At 49.0% G+C, this 20947-nt stretch overlaps 1 protein-coding gene across 1 annotated transcript; it reads right to left on the reverse strand.

Annotated features, from left to right (window-relative positions):
• Window positions 1-2005: 2005 nt before the first annotated feature.
• On the reverse strand, window positions 2006-5308 carry LOC109753073 (acyl carrier protein 2, mitochondrial). Its single transcript, XM_020312005.4, has 2 exons — window positions 5001-5308; window positions 2006-2442 (listed from the first exon to the last, which is right to left on the reverse strand). The coding sequence occupies exons 1-2, from the start codon at window positions 5214-5216 to the stop codon at window positions 2266-2268; spliced, it is 393 nt and encodes a 130-aa protein (XP_020167594.1). The 5' UTR covers window positions 5217-5308; the 3' UTR covers window positions 2006-2265.
• Between the last annotated feature and the right edge of the window lie 15639 nt (window positions 5309-20947).

Raw genomic sequence — 20947 nt, forward strand, 5'->3', positions numbered from 1 at the left:
GAGGGCGGTTGGGTGTGGGCCCGGCATGTGTGGTTTGGGTGGCACGAAGGGGCCAATGACGGACACGGTGCGTGGCTGCAGTGGGGTGTAAGAGAAAGATTTATAGAGCGCTAGGTGCCGGCTGAAGTGAGAAACAGCCGCGTCGAGCTGGTCAAAGAGAAAGAGACGAAAGCCAGAGAAGTCAAGAGACCTAGTCATAAGAATTTGAAACTTTGCCAAGCGGGAGAAGATTCCAGTTTTGAAAATGAGCTCATCTACCTTGATTGCATCGAAATCTTGTTTGACCGAGAAACAGTGGTTTAAAGCCGACTCAACCAGTACTTCATTAGGTTTAACAGAAATTGGCATAAAGGTAACCCAAAAAACATGAATGTGTGAGGTGTAATGCATTTGGGGTGGGAGTTGATTAGGGTGATTAGCATGCAGCATACGTAAAAAAGCTAATACCAGGCCGAAAGTGTCTCACCTTAGGCAAATCAAGGGCCGTTGACGGTGAGGGCAGCGATGCAGAGACGTTCGCCGTCGGAGAGGAGGACGTGGAGTCGTACAGTGGAGGCTTGACCTTGCCAACGAGTGAGCGCCCGGTACCACCCAAGGGTGGCGGACGAGGGAAGCGGGTCAGCATACCCCGTTTGTGGAAATCTCCCATGGATGCAGTGAGGTTGGCAACTGCTGGGCTGGGCTGGCAACGGTGAACGAGAAGCATGAGTCTCCATCGTCCACAACATTGAAGTGGAGGTAGCAGCCACCGAACAGACGAGCGAGAAGGAGGGCCATGGAGTTAGCGGAGAGAGCAAACGGGAATTGGACGACGCATGCATACATGCGGCAACCATGGAGGTTGTGGCATGGGTCGACGGTGACAGGCGATCGGAGTTGCATGGAAACCACGCCTTCGAAGTGAAGGCAAAGGTCTTTTGGGATTTGCATGAGGGTGGCAAGCGACATGCATGAGGCGGCCGCGAGGGGCGTGGGTGGAAGCAGCGGGAGTGTTCTAGCGAAGGAGAAGGCGTAGTTGCGGTGGCGGATCGTTTTTTGGGCTAGGATGATCTCCGCGACCCGCGAGGAGGCCACATGGAAGCGGAAGACGAAGGGGGAGCACATGGCGACGAAGAAATCCACAGCACAACCGCCAAGGGCAGCTTGGAGCAGAGCGGCGACAGTGATGGCGTCAAGGTGGCGGGTGGAGAACTCGAAGACAATGTAGAGGGGCGACGCCAGGTGCAACTCTGGCGTGGTGACTGCAAGACGGCAGTAGTAACCACAATCATCTTCCAACTCCAGGCCCATGGCGTTGCCGCAGCCCAGGAAGCATCGAAGAGCCACCTGCCCGGCTTTGACGTAGGGGAGGTCAAAGAAAGGCGATGGAGGTGCCGCAACCGAGGGGAGCAGCGCATCCAGAGGGCTGGTGGTGAGTGTGTGGTGGGGGGTGCGCGTGTGGCCGTGGGGAGAGCTTGCGGCGGCCGGAGTTTGGTCGGGTGGTTGGGGGCCGGAGGAGAGGGAGGAGGAGGCATTCTTCCTTTGTTGTCAGGGTGAAAATATTGAGCCTGAGCACCAAGAACCGGCAACGTTTGAACAGTTCACCCAATTCCATCATGAAATGCGTGATTGCCATACTCATATGCACCTCCAAGATGACTTAGTTGAGCACATGTTCATATTGGCAACTAGTAGATGTATCGGTTCATTTTCTTTCCATCTATTCAAAACAATTTTGGTTGGGTTGTAAAGCTAATTGATTCTTTTTTATAGACATGGAACTACTTGTTTGTAAGACTATTTGCAATGTTTGATTTAAGTGGTTGGTGAGACTATTTTTACAATGTGCATATAGGGGCACGAGCCGTTGGTCGCATTGCCAACACATCCAAGAAAACGGCCAGACACGCCTCATTGCCCTACCCAAACGGATAAAATCCAGATAAAACGAATGTCCGTCGCATACCAATCTTCCGTCGTCGCAGATTCAGATCATTCGTACTGAGTTGGTGTGACATATGGCACAGGTGCACAACCAGTATCACAACTTTGGCTGCTGTCATCGCCAGCAAACAGAATCATAGGTCCACAGCCAACTGGTGTATCATTATTTATTGCAACAGATGGAGGGAGAGAAGAAAGACTTGCTATCGGAGAACACAATAATCAACGGAGCAAACTAGGATCATTCACCTACTGGGAAAAGACAGGTCCTTTTCGGGGAGCGTTCCTTCTGGAGACAATGCGTGTCAAAGGGGCGAACCAAGAAACCGCTGCAAGCAAATCTTACTTTGCTTGAGGATGCGAGGCGATGAAGTCAACTGCTGATTTGATGGAATCGATCTTCTCTGCCTCATTGTCGGGGATCTCGAAGCTGAATTCTTCCTCAAAGGCCATGACAATCTCGACGGTGTCCAGGCTGTCCAGCCCGAGGTCCTTCTGGAAATGTGCATTAGGGGTCACCTGCATGATTTAGCGGGGCATTAGAGCGGATTAAGGGCAGTTTAAAGCATCTGCATAGTACTCCTATCAATTAATCAATCTTCAGATAACAGACATTACAAAAGGTGAGAAACAACACTACACATGTGATTCAAGTTAAGCGTAGAGAGAACCAATGCAAATATAGATGGACAATAGAAGTGCCACAGCGACTATAAAACAATTAAACAGAAAATGGCTGCCGATACTGAACAGAAAGTGCTGGCGTGAAGGCAGTCGAACGCACAAATTGCCGTCTTAAATTCTTGACAGTAAGAAACAAAATTCAGCGCTTATTTGTTTCACAGCCCTATAAAAGATACTTGTAGGCATAGCACAGAGTATCCAGTACAGGCCAGTGGCCAACTTTGGCACGGTTTTGACCTACCGGTCGGGTCTAGTCACCCTTAGACCCAAAGCAATGGCTTGCAATGACCCTATACAGTGCACTCATGATTAGCTCAACTACACTAAGCTTGATTAAAACTGCTCGACTTGTATATAAATTTTAGTTAGCATGCTTGACCTCAGCGTGACAAACTCAAAGGAGTGCAACAAAACAAACAGAAAGGTACCAACACGCCATGCCATTTTTGTAACAGAGTACGAACTTAGCAGTAGCATTTGATTAATGCCATCCATCTGAGCCCATCAGCATTGAAATTATTTTCCCTGTATTGAGCTTTGTGCAATTCACACCACAAATTCATGCTAAAATACTTACAAAATCAGCAAACTTAATTACCACAATAAATAGTAAAAATGTCCACAAAGCACATAACAGATATTCCCTCCGATCCATATTACTTGTCGCTCAGACGGATATATCTAGACGTATTTCAATGCTTGATACATCCGTTTGAGCGACAATAATATGGATCGGAGGGAGTAGCTGAAATAATATCTATTTAATAAGACAAGGACAACAAAATCAAACAATGTTACAAATATAAGTACCCGGCACACATACATGATACATTAAATTAATTTCAGATAACACTTATACAAAAAAAGGGTTCTAGGAAGAAAAACTGGTTCAAAATAGCAAAGTTCGCCGATAATATATTTGACCTAATTACAAATAGGAAACTAAAGGTCTATTACTTAACACATGGTAGAATAAATGAACATTTGCCCACTTGAAAGTCATATATACAAAACAAAAGCAAACAATATTACCAATATAACTACCCAGAGCACATACATTAAACTAATTTCAGATAGACATATACACAAAACTAAAGGTCTATTACTTAACACATGGTAAAGTAAATGAGCATTTGTCCACTGACAGTCATATATACAAAACAAAAGCAAACAATATTACCAATATAACTACCCAGAGCACATACATTAAACTAATTTCAGATAGACATATATACAAAACTAAAGGCCTATTACTTAACACATGGTAGAGTAAATGAACATTTGCCCCCTGACAGTCATATATACAAAACAAAATCAAACAATATTACCAATATAACTACCCGACACGCATACATTAAACTAATTTCAGATAAGACATATACAAAAAAACGGTTCTAGGAAGAAAAACTGGTTCAAAATAACAAAGTTCATCGATAATACATTGACCTAATTTCAAATAGGAAACTAAAGGTCTATTACTTAACACATGGGAAGTATATTAACAAGATGTCCACTACTTCAAAAATTAGGTAACAGAAACGGGGAAATAAAATTTAAATACGGAACTAGAAGAGACAACCGAAGAAAACAGAGCCAACATTGTACTAATAGTGAACTTTTGCACTAAAGGCATAGAATCACCGAGTTAATCTGCACATATAGATGCAGAACTAGTTTATAGAGGTGCTCAATGTCCACTGCGGACCAAATCAGTCAATAACCAGATATGTACCCAAATTCGGTTCTAGGAAGGAAAACTGGTTCAAAATAAAGAAGATCATATATAATATATTGACCTAATTTCAAATAAGAAACTAAAGGTATACTCCTGACAGTCATGGGAAAATGTCCACTACTTCCAAAAATAGATAACAGAAACAGGGAAATAAAATTTAAATGCGGAACTAGAAGAAACAACTTTAGAAAACAGAGTCAAACATTGTACTAATAGTGAATTTTTGCAATATAAAGGCATAGAATCGCCTAGTTAATCTGCACATGTCCATGCGGAATTAGACCATCGTAGAGGTGCTCAATGACCACCCCGGACCAAATCAGTCAATAATCAGATATGTACCAAATCACTTTTCTTAAACTATCTTATCTAATCGTCAAGAAAATAGCAAAGATGCCACAGTCTGCTCTACCCCTTTCCCTTCCAGCCTACCCAAAATGCGCGATTTGCCAAGCCTACAACTTTTTAATCGCCTATAACTTCGTAATCGTCTCTAATTTACGCCGAGATCTTCTTGGACGATCCAATTCACTCGATACCATTTAGCAACAGACCAGCGACGGGAGCCAAAACCCTATATGCATGCCTACACGGTACGAGATCCGAATCCTTCCACCAAAAGTACAGGGACGCGCAACCGCACGCGTGACGCGCTTACCTTGGAGGGTTCGATCTTCTGGAAGTTCTTGATGACGGAGACGACGCGGTCGGCGACCTCGCCCTTGTCGAGGAAAGAGCCCTTCTCCACCTCCGAGGTGGAAGACAGGAGCCTGGCGACGGGGACGCTTCCCGCTGCCGCCGCTGCGACCGCGGGGCGCGCCACCGGCACGCGGAAGTGGTTAAGGAGGGCTCTCCTCGCCGCCGCCATCGCCATTACCCGTGCAGTCGTGCAGCGAGTGGGGAGGAGAAGGGGAACGTGGGCGACCTGCGGCTGCGGTGGTTCGGGCTGGTGCTAGCTAAGTCGTGATCGATCGATCGTACAAATCGGGGCCCATTCCGAAGCCTTACAAAGTCGCTCGTGGGCCGGATGTTAAGGACGGATCTAGCTCACAGCTGACGTGACCTACGGCCGTTACTCAAAAAAAAAAAACGTAACCTACGGCCTATTTGCCTAAAAAAACGGCTTATTAGCAAAGTGCCCATTATTCTAAAAAAAAGTGTCCATGACCTCAAAAAAAAGTGCCCGTGCTCACAGCTTGATCGCTGACACGAAAATTTAGGGTTTGATTTGAGGAAGGGCCGCCTTTGGTTGCTATTTTGGCGTTGAGATGTAAGGGGGCCTTGGATCATTAAAAAAAGGGGTCTTCTTCAGCATTTAGCGATGCATTTCGATTAGGGTCGTATTCTATGGTTACGATTCTATCAGATATGTCTTTTTAATTCCGTCGAAAATTTATGATCGTATTACGCTTGACTCGCTGCAAAACATTTCGCTTTCTGCACCACGGTCATATGTGGTTTACACTCATTGCCTTTTCATCTGACTTTGCCATCGGGCAATTGTTTGTTTTCAACTGGATTGCATTCCGAACGGAAGATATGGCACCAAAAGTTGTAGAGTTGGTCGTCTTTCATATCGAGCCAATGAAGCAGCGCGTCAGATTTTGTTTTGCTTCTCCCAGTCAATCGACTCGACTCTTTTCTCTGCCCCCCGGCCTCTCACTTCATTTTGTTCTTCCTCTGTACCCTCACTTGAATGAAGACACCCAATTGGCCTGACTTTCCCAAATGTCGGCCACCAGCCCTTTTCCTGTAGTACGGGTCTTGATTTCTTGACTGGCATGGCTCGAGCTTACGAGTTCTACACATCACGGAACTGCCCTTTGTGAGATCCAAATCGACCCCATTTTATTTCTTGGAAGATTCCTACCAAAAAGTACTCGGCGGCATTGGCATATAAGGCGTAATTCTTGGGAGCCGTTAAGACAATGATGAAGAGTACGGTGTCGAAAATCCCCAGCCCCCAAAAAATCAAGTTTTCTCGTGGCTCATACCCCAAAAACGTGTGTGGACAATGGATTGGCTCGTCAAGAGTGGTTGGCTAAACTATAACATGTGCAAGCTTTCCAACCGCGTCCCAAAGACGGCATTCCGTATTCTTTTCCATTGATCCTAGCTCCTGCATGTAGTCCTGGCCATGGGCAGCCCGGCCCGGCCCGGCCCGAAAAAGCCCGACCCGGCTCGGACCGACCTTGTCCACGGGCCGGGCTCAGGCCTAGGTTTTGAGCCCGAAGCACGGGCCGGGCCGGGCCCGGGCCCGTCGTTTTCGCCGTTTAAGGAAGAGGCCCGGCCCGTGGACCGAGGCCCGACGGGCTTTTAGCATGATGGGCCGAGCTCGGGCCTGGGTTTTTTGCGTCGGGCTTTGGTTGGCCCGGCCCTAGGGATGGCCAGGTATACCTGCATGCCTTCAACACCGTTAAATCTTGGTGGTCTCATGTGGTAGATAGAAGTGGTGGCACGCAAGACAACTTCAACACTTCTCGTGCTTGTTTATTGTGATCTTTGGAAGGAGCACAATGTGAGAGTCTTCAACAACAAATCTTCGTCGTCGACCATTGTCTTTTTGCGCATTCGCTTTGAGTCTAAAAATTGGGTCTTGGCGTGGGCCAAAAGCTTGGGTAATATTATGCCAGGAGAGCAGACTTTTGTTTCTGGCCTTCAGACTTGTGTGTCACTTTGTAAAACTTCCTCTTATTTAATGAATATGGCAAATTCTTTGTCTCTTTTTAAAAGAATAAAGGAAGATAATATCGTTTCGATAGCCTCCGGGTACGGGACAAATTAAACGTAGAGACCCACGAGGAGAGCACGACAAGAATCGCACTAAGCAGGTCGGTGGGGCCATTGGGAGAGAGCATGAGGACACGTCAACCCGAGAGGTACTTGTCGACCTTGGTAACGAGTGCCGCGCACTTTTCAGGGGACTGGAGGGACCCCAATCAAGTCTAGTGTTAGATCTTTATTGGTATGTGCCGATTTAATTTGTTTAGTTCTTTGAGGCCATCCATTGATTCCCATTATGGATTCGCCACTAGATTGTCTTAACTATCTTTGACATTATTATACAGGTGCCAGTGGCTATGTCCTATAGCACACATCAAAGTGCAGTTGCTTTTACTATAAAAATAGCAGCTGAAGATAAGTTCAAAGACATGAGGGCAGCGTGGAACCCGGCGCAACCAGTGAAATTCAAGCCAAAGGGGGCCAACCTGTTCGTCGTGCAGGCATCTTGTCTAGGCGACTGGGAAATAATTATGTACCAAGGACCGTGGTTGTTCAGATTTTGGGCGGTGCTGCTGCATCCTTACGATGGTTTCAGTCGAGTTGAAGACATGCAGCTGGTTCATATGCCGATATGGCTACAGATTCATAAGCTGCCGGAAGGATATTGCAGCAAGGAAATTGTGGAAAAGCTCATCCGTAAGGCTGGAGAAATTATGGAATTCAGGCTTGTTGGGAACACCAGGGGTAACTATGTGCGAATCAAGGTCAAACATGATGTTAGAGAACCCCTTACAAAACATGTCAGTATTATCAAGGGGAAGGACAGGCAGGTGTTTGCTGTGAGATACCAGAAACTTGCTCGCTTCTGTAAGTTTTGTGGGAGAATTGGTCATGAGTTTAAGGCGTGTGGCTCAGGTGTATACACTGCAAAGGATCTGAAATTTGGTGACTGGTTATATGCGGATCCACCTAATATGTACAGGGTTGAGAGTCGTGGGACTGGAAGTACTGCTGCGGCTGCATCTGCTGCTAATGGCAGTGAGGAATTGCATGATACTAGGACTACCCCAATTAAGAATCTTCATGTTGTTAACGGGCTGGTTGATTAGGGTGCTATTGACTTAAATAAGGTGAGTATGGATGAGGACAAAGGTGTAAGGAAGCGTCTGCTTTTGGAAGGCGAGAATGGGACTGATCAAAGGAATCAGAGTGTTCCATTGCTAGCAATAACAGCAGGTAATGGTGAGGATGATCTTGTGTCATCTCCTACGTCCAGCTCGGAAAGTAAAAGAGCAAAAACTAGTGTGAATTTTCTCGATGATACCAATAATTCGGCGGGCTCTCGCGAGGAGCAGCGCCGGGAACAATGAATGCCCTGATTTGGAACTGCCGGGGGGCGGGGAACCGCCGGACAGTTCATGAGGTGTTGGCCCTCGCTAAAACCAACATCCCCAAGCTTGTCTTTCTGTGTGAAACTAGGCAAGCTAGTGTGAAGATGGAGAAGTTAAGATGGAGATTTGGGCTGAAGGGTTTCTATGGAGTGTGTAGTTCAGGACTGAGTGGTGGTATTGCACTTTACTGGGATGAAGCTTTGTTGGTCACTGTTCTGGATGCATGTCAAAGATATATTGATGTTATGGTGGAGGACAAAAGTTCTGATAAGAGGTGGCGTATGACTTTTGTGTATGGCGAACCAAGGGTGGAGAATAGGCACATTATGTGGGATCATCTGACACGCTTGAGAGGGGTCTCGCAGGAACCATGGCTTGTGTGTGGTGATTTTAACGAAGCCTTGTGGCAACATGAGCATATGTCCAGAACGTTGTGATCTGAATCTCAAATGGCTGCATTTCGAGACTGCTTAATGTTGTGCGAATTGGAAGACATGGGTTTCTCGGGAGTTCCTTTCACATACGACAATGGCCAATATGGAAATAATAATGTTCGGGTCCGGTTAGACCGTGTGTGCGCTGATGAACATTGGAGGGACCTTTTCCCGGCTTCCAGGGTGGTTCACTTGGCATCGTCATGCTCGGACCACTGTCCGGTCGTTTTGGAGATGGTTCCCATGGATATTGATCGGAAAAAGAGGGGTGCGTCGAGATACGAAATTATGTGGGAAAGGGATCCCTCCCTTCCGGGGGTGATCGCCAATTCATGGGCTAAACATAGGCCGCACGGGAACTTGGGTTCAGTGGCGCACTCACTAAAGGATCTAATAAGGAATTTGAAGGAGTGGAGCAACAAAACCTTTGGACATGTTCTTCGAGACATTGAAAATCTGCGAACCCAGCTAGCGGATTTGCAACAAGGTGCTACTGACAGGGCATTAGTTAAGGAGAAAATGAATGAGCTAGATGAACTTATTTACAGAGAAGAAATGTTATGGTTGCAGCGTTCTAGAATTACTTGGTTAAAGGAAGGTGAAAGGAATACTGAATATCTGCACCGTAGGGCTGTGTGGCGAGCGAGGCGCAATTACATTCAGCGTCTTCGTAAACTTGATGGTACCTGGTGCATCTCACCCTCGGAGATGGAGTTGATGACGAGGTCCTACTTCCAGGAGGTATACACTAAGGACCCAACTCTATCTCCGGATGATGTTTTAGGGTGCATAGAAGAAAAAGTTACTGCTCAAATGAATGATAGTTTATGTGCTCCTTTTTCTGAGAAGGAGATATCAGATGCACTCTTTCAGATTGGGCCAATAAAAGCCCCAGGGACGGATGGATTTCCTGCTCGTTTTTATCAACGCAATTGGGAAGTGTTGAAGAAAGAAATTATAGCAGGGGTACTGGAGTTTTTCACTACTGGTATCATGCCTGAGGGTGTCAATGACACTGCAATTGTCTTGATTCCTAAAGTACAGTTCCCTAAGGAACTGAAGGATTTTAGACCAATAAGTTTATGCAATGTGATTTATAAAATTGTCTCCAAATGTATGGTTAACAGGTTACGCCCTATTTTATCTGATCTTATAACCGAAAACCAGAGTGCGTTTATTCCAGGGAGGCTCATCACAGATAACTCTATTATGGCTTTTGAATGCTTGGATTATATTCAGTCTGTTGGAGCCTCTGTACCGGCATGTTGCGCTTACAAACCGGACCTTTCTAAGGCCTATGACCGGGTGGACTGGCTGTTCTTGGAGAAGGCCCTAGGTAAATGGGTTTTCTCACAGAAGTGGATCTCGTGGATTATGGCATGTGTGTCCTCGGTTAAATATTCCGTGAAGCTTAATGGAAAATTACTGGAGTCTTTCACCCCTTCTCGTGGTCTCAGACAAGGTGATCCACTGTCTCCATTTTTATTTCTCTTTGTTGCTGGCGCACTTTCTCGTTTGGTGAACAAAGCTATTTCGGAGGAGGGCCTGGAAGGAGTTAAGATATGTCGTCGGGCACCGACAATCTCTCACTTGCTATTTGCGGATGATTCATAATTGTTCTTCCAAGCCTCTGAGCAGCAGGCAACAATTGTAAAAGGTTTGTTGAGCACTTATGCACGAGCTACGGGTCAACTTATAAACCCTTCGAAGTGTTCCATCCTTTTTTCTAGTAACTGCAGTGAGGTGGTATCTGTGCAAGTGAAATAGATCTTGGATATTTCTAGTGAAGTTTTTGAGGCCAAATACTTGGGGTTGCCAGTACCAGAGGGGAGAATGCACAAGGGAAGGTTTGAAACTACACAGGAAAGGTTGAATAAGCGACTTGTGGATTGGAGTGAGCAGTTTATGTCTATTGGTAACAAAGAGATCTTATCAAGTCAGTAGCCCAGGCTATTCCTGCTTATATTATGAGCGTCTTTCATTTGCCTGATTCGGTCTGTGATGATCTCACTAGGTTGATGAGGCAGTACTGGTGGGGAGTGGAGAAGGGTAGGAGGAAGATGGCTTGGTTGAGCTGGGACAAGATGAGGTTGCCGAAAAATAAGGGAGGTATGGGTTTTCGGGACATGCGAGCTTTCAACCAAGCACTTCTTGCAAAACAGGCATGGAGGCTAATTGAGTCTCCTGATAGTTTGTGTGCTCGATTGTTAAAAGCAAGATATTTCCCCGATGGCAATATTATTGATACAGTGTTTACCGAAAGATCTTCGGCCGTCTGGAAGGGTATAGCTCATGGACTGGAGTTGCTAAAGAAAGGTATAATTTGGAGAATTGGCGATGGTGCTTCGGTAAGAACTTGGAGAGACCCCTGGATCCCTCGACGATATGATTTTCGCCCTATTACTCCCAAAAGAAATTGTCGATACAATCGTGTCTCTGATTTTTTGGATAGTAACGGAGCTTGGATGTTGAACCGGCTTGAGGAGCATTTTTGGCCAATGGATGTTGCTGAAATTCTTAAAATTCGTACTTCCCCAACAAGAAGGCAAGATTTCATTGGCTGGTATCCCGAGTTGCATGGTATCTTTACTGTCAAATCCGGCTATAAGCTAGCTGTGGAAGCTCATGAACTGGCTCATGCGGGAGGTGCTAGTAGTACTAGGCCGGAAGGTGACCGGCCGATCTGGAGTTTGATTTGGAAGTCGCATGTACCACTTAAGATGTGCATCATGGCATGGAAGACATCAACTGGCGCCTTGGCTACAAATTTGGGCAAAGTACGTCGTCACATTCCAACTCGAAGTACCTGCCCAATGTGTGGAACAGAGAGTGAAAGCAGCTTTCATGCTCTTATTACATGCCCTCATGCAAGGGAAGTATGGGACGGCCTGAGGGAGTCCTGGATTAGGGGGTCCTCGGACAGCCGGACTATATCCTTTGGCCGGACTATTGGACTATGAAGATACAAGATTGAAGACTTCGACCCGTGTCAGGATGGGACTCTCCTTGGCGTGGAAGGCAAGCTTGGCAATACGGATATGTAGATCTCCTCCCTTGTAACCGACTCTGTGTAACCCTAGCCCCCTCCGGTGTCTATATAAACCGGAGGGTTTAGTCCGTAGGGCAACAACAATCATACCATAGGCTAGCTTCTAGGGTTTAGCCTCTACGATCTCGTGGTAGATCAACTCTTGTAATACTCATATCATCAAGATCAATCAAGCAGGAAGTAGGGTATTACCTCCATCGAGAGGGCCCGAACCTGGGTAAACATTGTGTCCCCCGCCTCCTGTTACCATCCGCCTTAGACGCATAGTTCGGGACCCCTACCCGAGATCCGCCGGTTTTGACACCGACATTGGTGCTTTCATTGAGAGTTCCACTGTGCCGTCATCATAAGGCTGGATGGCTCGCCTTGTTATCAAGGACAACATCACCTCTGGGGGAGCCCTGGCTGTAGGCCAAACTCTCCGACTAGGCGGTTTCGTCATGACCGCCTGTTCGGCCGCTACGCCGACGATGACTTCCCGGGTCATCGAAAACAGCCTCCGCGTCAGCTCGGGACTCGCCGAGCAGTTGGATCCAATAGAGCTCTCTTCTTTGAACGAGCTCTTGGATCGCATCGCCACTTTGGGAGTCGCTACAGACTATGATCAGATCGGGCTTAAACCCGGCCAAAGGGGGATTAACTCCCCGCCGGTCACCCATCAAATAGCGGTGGTGGAGGAGCAATGTGGCGATTCTTCCTCTATCTTGAGGACAAACTATGTCCGGATTCCCGAGCTCTCTGGGCCGGATACCCGTCTACGGGAGGACATCGCCCAAACCCTGAACCTAGAATCAGGCAGCGGGCCAGACCTACTGGGCAACATCCCGGAGCCCAAACTTCCAAGATCGGAAACTCCTCCGCCCCTGGGTCTCAGATCGGGTCAAGGTCCGGACTTAAATCCACCCACCCACCCAGATATAAACGATATTTCCCACATTAGACAAGAGCCCCAGGAGACAGTACATCACTATTGGGCCAGATTCCTCCTTGTAATGAACAAGGTCAAGGACTGTCGCGAGGAAGACGCAATTTCATTCTTTTGCAATAATTGCACGGACAAGGGAATCCTCAACGCCATAAGTCGCCGTGACATAGCACACTGCGCTGACTTGGCGTCCATAGTACGGAAGTACTGTGCGATGGAAAGCGCCTGGAAAACCCAAACAAAATTTTGGGATAATCCGGCTCTGACAAAACCCCTAGTCCGAACTAAAAGGGTGCACTCTCATAAGTCGCCCGACTCAATTACAAAGAAGCAAAAGCCCACTACAAGGCGTGGAACCGTATTGGAGGGATGGCTTAATGGGCCATGCAAAATTCACAGTACATCGGATACCATACCAACACACCGCCTTAGAGCATGTTGGGTACTCCGGCAGGTGGCCAAGAGCGGTGAGGATCTCCTCATTAAAAATACCGCAGAGCACCATCCCGTGGATAACAACAATACAATATTGACAGTCTTCGAGACCTTCGCCTCAAATAATAGGCGTAAGCGAGCACTCCGCAGCCTTGCCGAAGTCTGCCACGTGGCAGCAATAAATCCATGGAGCGACACGGCTATCACCTTCAATGCCAGTGACGAACCTAAATTCCGAACAGCCCGAGCACCAGTCGCCTTGGTCCTTAGTCCAATTGTGGACGGCTTTCGGCTTACTAAAGTGCTCATGGACGGCGGCAGCGGATTAAACCTCATCTATGAGGAGGCTCTTCAAAAAATGGAAATAGACAGAAACCGCATTGAGCAAAGCAGCACGACCTTCAGAGGAATCATCCCTAGTCGGGAGGCACGATGCGCTGGGAAAATCACACTAGATGTGGTATTCGGCACGCCGGAGAATTATAGGTCTGAAGAAATCACATTCCAAGTGGCCCCGTTCAGTAGCGGATACCACGCCCTTCTAGGGCGGGAGGCATTCACGATCTTCCAAGCCATACCCCATTACGGGTACATGAAGCTCAAAATGCCCGGGCCCAATGGAATCATCACTCTAGCTAGTGATCCGGACATAGCACTCCGCGCCGAAAACAAAATAGCCGCACTGGCCCTCGAGGCATTATCCGAAGCCCTCACGGTCGAGGAATTAACCGCGCTGCGCTCCACAGTGGACAGGGACGACGTGATACTCGACAAAAGATCCAAGTCCACCTCTTTTAAACCAGCGGATGAAATAGTCAAATTGCAAGTCCACCCAACGGACCCTACAAAAATAGCATCCATCGGGGCACAGTTAAACCCCGCTGTAGACGCCGCACTACAGGAGTTCCTGCGTGAGAATTGGGACATATTCTCCTGGCATCCTTCAGACATGCCAGGAATCCCACGCAGGCTGGCCGAGCATAGCCTTAACATTCTAAAGGGATTCAAGCCGGTCAAGCAGACTCTTCGGCGTTTCTCTGAACCTAAGCGACAAGCCATGGGAAAGGAGCTAGCCAAGTTACTGGAGGCCGGATTTATTAGAGAAATAAAACATCCGGACTGGCTAGCAAACCTGGTGATGGTACCAAAGAAGGATAAATCCTGGCGCCTATGTGTCGATTTCAAGGACCTTAACAAGGCTTGCCCCAAGGATCCCTTCCCCCTCCCCCGCAACGATCAAATTATCGACGCTACTGCAGGACACGACTCATTGTGTTTCCTCGACGCATACTCCGGATACCATCAAATCAAGATGGCGGAGTCTGACCAAGCCGCAACGGCATTTATCACCCCATACGGCCCCTTCTGTTTTAACACCATGCTTTTAGGGCTTAAGAACGCCGGTGCAACGTATCAACGCATGATTCAGACATGCCTGGAAAAACAGATCGGCAAAACAGTGGAGGCATACGTAGACGATGTGGTCGTTAAAACCAGACACGTCGAATCCTTAATAGACGACTTGAGGCTCACGTTCGACAATCTGCGAACATACGACATCAAGCTCAATCTGGAAAAATGCGTTTTCGGCGTGCCCGCCGGAAAGCTCCTGGGCTTCATCGTCTCCAGTAGAGGAATCGAAGCAAATCCGACTAAAATCCAGCTCTGTCACAGTTGGCTATCCCAACAGACCTCAAGCAAATTCAGAAACTAACTGGATGCGTGGCGGCCTTAAGCCACTTTATCTCCCGATTAGGAGAAAAGGCACTACCCCTTTATCGCCTTCTTCGGCGCACCGAACACTTCGAGTGGACGGATGCGGCCACGGCCGGATTGGAAGAAATAAAAGCCATCCTGGCCACCAACCCAATCTTGGCCGTGCCAAATGTCGGCGAACCAATGCTGTTATATATAGCGGCAACTCACCAAGTTGTAAGCGCAGTGCTCGTCGTCGAACGAGAGATGGACGAACATAAATTCCCACTTCAAAAGCCGGTATACTATGTATCCACGGTCCTCACACTACAAAAAAGACACATCCGTGACATTTTTGGGCCGAACGAAAAAATTGCTGTCATACATATGACACTTCTATGACGATAATTGTGATAAAACCCGGTATCATCATAGATGTGGTGGGCTCCTACTTCTATGACAAAAAATCATGACAGAAAATGGGCTTTTCGTCCTGGGCGGGCCGGAGACGCAGCTACATGACATTCTTTGGGCCGTCCATGACGGAAAAACCCGTGGTAGAAGCGAGGGCGAGGAAAATTTCGAGGAGTTCCCGGTTACGGTGGGAGGTCGGGGGCCGAGCGATGCGCGTTTCTCTCGTACACATACCCGCGTGTGTGCGAGGCGTTGGCTCTAACTGAACCCGAGCGAGGCGTTGGGCTCTAACTGAACCCGAGCGATTGCATTGCAGGCTACGCGTTACTGAACCCGAGCGATCGATCGATGGCTGTTAACTGAACCCGATCGAGCGATTCCTTCGCTACTGCTGCTAACTGAAGCCGATCGATGCTGCCTCTGGATGAACAGTGAGCGTTGCTGGGGGGTTTGGATGAACAGTTCCCGGTGGGGGTGGATGAACAGGACCCCGTGGTGTTGCCTCTGGATGAACAGGACCCCGATCGATCGAGCCGGTTGGGGCTGGATGAACAGGACCCCGTGGAGGGCAGGATGAACAGGACCACCCCGTGGAGGGCAGAATGAACAGTAGATGGTGGAGGGCTGGATGAACAGTAGCCCGTGGAGGGGTGGTTGAACAGGAGCCCGTGGAGAGGGCTGGTTGAACAGTAGCCGGTGGAGTAGCGCGTGGTGGAGGCTGGATGAACAGGAGCCCGTGGATGAACAGTCGCAGGTGGAGGCTGGAGGAGGTCGACGATGGATGAACAGTAGCCCGTGGAGGCTGGAGGAGGTCGACGGTGGAGATGAATAGTATCCCGTGGAGTCCCGTTTTGCGGTACGCCACACCCCTCCCGATGAACAGGACCCCCGTTTCGACCGTAGCGCTCCAACACAAGTCTGTTTCCTCCGTTTTGCGGTACGCCACACCCCTCCCAATCAACAGGACCCCCGTTTCGACCGTAGGAGGTCCGTTTCCTCCGTTTTGCGGTACGCCAGACCCCTCCCGATGAGCAGGATCCTGTTTCAAACGTGGCCGGTCGAACACAAGGCCGTTTCCTCCGTTTTGCGGTACGCCAGGCCTCGTTTCCATCGGCTGTTCCGTCCAAGCCCTCCCGATGAACACGACGACGCATTCCGTTCCGACCGAGCCGGTTGGCTCCCACGCGTTCCGTTGCCTCCCGATGAACACGACGCATTCCGTTGCCTCCCCATGAACACGACGCATTTCGTTGCCTCCCCATGAACACGACGACGACGCTGTTTCTCCGTTCCGACCCAGCCATGTACACGGGCCCTGGTCGTACGTATGCGCGAGTAGGCGTTCGAGACCCCGCCCGTATGTACACATACGTGGCCGTATTTTCTTTCTTGCACCCTGGCCGCTGTACGTACGTGTACATGCTACGTGCGCGCCTCTACTACGACACGTACGCGCCTCTACATCCACCAGTATATATGTACATACACGTTTGTGACCTGAATGACAACGCTACGTACGCTTCGACCAGGTGGGTCCCGACTGTCAGGCACTTCCTTGCCTGCGAAGATGTAGCTGGTGGGTCCCAGCAGTCAGGGGGCGAATAGTTTTTTTTGCCCAGACGCACTTCCTTGCGTGCAAAGATGTAGCTGGTGGGTCCCAGCAGTCAGGGGGAAACATTTTTTCGTGAAATACAGTGGCCCGTCCGGTGGGTCCCAGCTGTCAGGTGGAGGAATCATTATTTTCCGCGTAATAAGGAGGCACTTCCTTGTTGCGGCCGTGGACCCAGCTGTCAGCCTCTCCACGTACAGTCCACGTCCGATGGAAGTCGTTCCTTGACCACGTTGACCACGCCGCGCAGAGAGCACCAGGGCGGTGGACGACGGCGAGGCCTAGGAAGGGGACGACGGGGAGCCGGGGAAGACGCGGCAGTGGAAGCCCGCGCGGAGAGGAGTACGAGGGTTCACTGGTTCGGCTGTGGTGTGAGGCTGCCGTCGTCGCAGGGCCTGGCCAGCGGTGGGAATAGTAGGGGTGGTGAGGCCTCCGCGTCAGCACAGCCGGCCACGGGAGGCATGAGCATGCGGCACGACCGGCGCTGCTTTGGGCGGCTGGAGCAAGAAGACCAGAGGTTGAAGAAGCACTACGGCCGTTGGATGGACATCGTACGGTCACTGGAGCTAGATTCGTTCATATTGACTAAAGTTGACAAAGGCCCCCGTCCAGTCAACTTAGTAGGCCCACAAGTCAGCCTCCCACCATGGTGGGTCCCAGCTAGCAGGGGGAGTATTCATTTTTTATGCATAATAAGGAGGCACTTCCTTGCGTGCAAAGATATAGCTGGTGGGTCCGAGCTGTCAGCGGCGGTAACGTTTTTTTCGCGAAATACAGAGGCCCTTTCGGTGGGTCCCCGAGGTCAGGTGGAGGAATCATTATTTTGCGCGTAATAAGGATGCATTTCCTTGCGTGCGGCCGTGGACCCAGCTGTCGGCCTCCACACGTACAGTCCACTTCAGATGCATGTCGGTCGTTGACCACGTTGACCAGGCCGCGCCGAGAGCACCAGGGCGGTGGACGACGGCGAGGCCTAGGAAGGGAACGACATGGGGGCAGGGAAGACTCGGCAGTTGTTTCCCACGCGGAGGGGAGTACGACTGTACAAGGGTTTACTGGTTCGTCTGCCGTCGCCGGAGAATAACAGCAGGTGTGGGTGAGTAGAGGGATGGCTAGGCCAGCGATGGGAGTACGGTGGGGCGGTGAGGCCTGCGCGGTAGCAGAGCCGGCCGCGGGAAGGAGGGAGCAGGCAGTCCCGCCGGCGCTTGTTTGAGCGGCTGGAGTAGGAAGAGCAGAGATTTAAGAAGCACGACGGCCGTTGGATGGCCATCCAACAATCACTGCTTGTGCGTCAACCTTTTTTTAGGAAAGCCTCAAATCTGTGGAAAATAGCATACAACTCATCTGCCATTATTTCTAATAATTTACAGCCCATTTGCTAATTATTAAGGTTTTTTTGGAGCCCACATTCTTTTTGTTAGCATTACAGCCCATATTGTGGCCACGATTAAAAAATTATACGAAATTTTGCATATTTCGGTGTGGTCCGAACTGTTTTTAATCCCGAAATTTCGACTCACATTCAAACTGATTTTAAAAATAAATGTATATCAATATAAAATCCAACAAATTCTCCACGCATAAAAATTAATGTAATTTAAAATCTCGAAATGAAAAAAAGATATTTGAAACTAATTGCATGTTTGATGTGTTTTAAAAATGTACAGCCCATTTCTCATTACTGATGGGCCATTTTCTCAGCCAGCCGAATGAAAGCTATCCTTGTCTTGAAAGATTTGCAGCCCAACAGGCCTGACAAAGTGACTTACTTGGCAAATCACAAAAAAACTGGGCTGTGGCCGTGGACCCAGCTGTCAGCCTCTCCACGTACAGTACTCTTCCGATGGAAGTCGTTCCTTGACCACATTGACTACGCCGCGCGGAGAGCACCACGGCGGTGGACGACGGTGAGGCCTAGGAAGGGGACTACGCGGAGCCGGGGAAGACACGACAGTGGAAGCCTGCGCGGAGAGGAGTACGAGGGTTCACTGGTTCGGCTGCGGTGTGAGGCGGCCGTCGCCGCAGGGCCTGGCCAACGGTGGGAATAGTAGGGGGCGGTGAGGCCTCTACGGCAGCACAGCCGGCCACGGGAGGCAGGAGCATGCGGCACGACCGGCGCTGCTTTGGGCGGCTGGAGCAAGAAGACCAGAGGTTGAAGAAGCACTACGGCCGTTGGATGGACATCGTACGGTCACTGGAGCTAGAATCGTTCATATTGACTAAGTTGACAAAGCCCTTCGTCCCAGTCAACTTAGTAGGCCCACAAGTTAGCCTCCCACCAAGGTGGGTCCCAGCTAGCCGGAGGAGTATTCATTTTTTCATGCGTAATAAGGAGGCACTTCCGGTGGGTCCGAGCTGACAGCGGGGGGAATGTTTTTTTCGTGAAATACGGTGGCCCGTCCGGTGGGTCCCAGCAGTCAGGGGGAAACGATTTTTTTCGCAAAATACTGGTGGCCCGTCCGGTGGGTCCCCGCTGTCAGGTGGAGGAATAATTATTTTGCACGTAATAAGGAGGCACTTCCTTGATGCCGTCGTGGACCCAGCTGTCAGCCTCTCCACGTACAGTACTCTTCCGATGGAAGTCGGTCGTTGACCACGTTGACCACGCCGCGCCGAGAGCACCAGGGCGGTGGACGACGGCGAGGCCTAGGAAGGGGACGACGCGGAGCCGGGGAAGACGCAGTAGTGGAAGCCCGCGCGGAGAGGAGTACGAGGGTTCACTGGTTTGGCTACGGTGTGAGGCTGCCGTCGCCGCAGAATAACAGGGGGTGTGGGTGAGTGGAGGGATGGCCTGGCCAGCGGTGGGAGTAGTATGGGGGCGGTGAGGCCTCCACGGCAGCACAGCCGGCCACGGGAGGCAGGAGCAGGCGGCACGACCGGCGCTGCTTTGGGCGGCTGGACCAAGAAGACCAGAGGTTGAAGAAGCACTACGGCCGTTGGATGGACATCGTACGGTCACTGAAGCTAGAATCGTTTATATTGACTAAGTTGACAAAGCCCTTGGTACGCTCCAACTTAGTAGGCCCACAGGTCAGCCTCCGAAACGGTGCGCCCCAGATGTCAGGGGGAGGAATCATTTTTTGGGCGGCCAAAGCTAAGAATATTCGAGATTGAAGAAGAAGCACGACATCCGTTGGATGTCCTGCTAGAACCGTGTGTTGACTATAATAAATTGACAAAGCCTTGCATACGTGTCAACTTATTTTTTTAGGGGACGCATCACTTAGTAGGCCCACAAGTGTGTGGCAGAGAACTTATAGCCCATTTGCGTTTTGTAAGAATGTACAGCCCATTTTTGAATTCTAATGGAATTTACAACAGCCCATTTACAGTTTGTTAAAAGTACATCCCATTTTCTAGCTAGGACAACGATCAATAATTTCAACCAACCGTTGAAGACAGAATTCAATAAAATTTCCCGCATTTTGATGGGATCCGAAATATTTTTATCCCGAAATTTCTAGTCAGATTAAATATAAATTTGTATTACGTAAAAATCCAACGAAACATTGCGCGCGCAACAATGAAAATTTAAGATTTTCAAAATCCATAAATAATATTTTATAAACTAATTTCGTGTTCGGTGCATTTTTTTATAGTTACTGCCCAGTTTTTATAATTACATCCCATTTATTATTTTTAAAGCCCATTTTCCTGTTAAGCCTAATGCATCCCTCCTAGGAAAGATTTGCAGCCCAGCGGGGAGAATAACAAGTTGACCTTGCCTGGGTATTCCTCAAAAAGACGTATAGCTGGGCTAGCCATTTTCATCTTGAAAAAATTAGTATATGGGCTGGATATCTGGGCTGGGCTAGACGAGCCACAGCCCGCCCAGTTAATACCCTGCTCTCCTCTGAACAACAACGAAATCATCGCCAAGAAAAACTCTGAAGTGCTCACGCCTCAAAAACACAAATACTGCTCGAGCT

This window comes from Aegilops tauschii, chromosome 1, assembly GCF_002575655.3.
Source record: "Aegilops tauschii subsp. strangulata cultivar AL8/78 chromosome 1, Aet v6.0, whole genome shotgun sequence".
Taxonomy (NCBI): domain Eukaryota; kingdom Viridiplantae; phylum Streptophyta; class Magnoliopsida; order Poales; family Poaceae; genus Aegilops; species Aegilops tauschii.

What these genes read in the sequence shown, in the direction of transcription:
- LOC109753073 (XM_020312005.4), bottom strand. Translation starts at nt 5,216, where the DNA reads ATGGCGATGGCGGCGGCGAGGAGAGCCCTCCTTAACCACTTCCGCGTG. An exon ending in AGAAGATCGAACCCTCCAAG is followed by an intron (nt 2,443 to 5,000) that starts GTAAGCGCGTCA and finishes TAAATCATGCAG; the next exon opens with GTGACCCCTAATGCACATTT.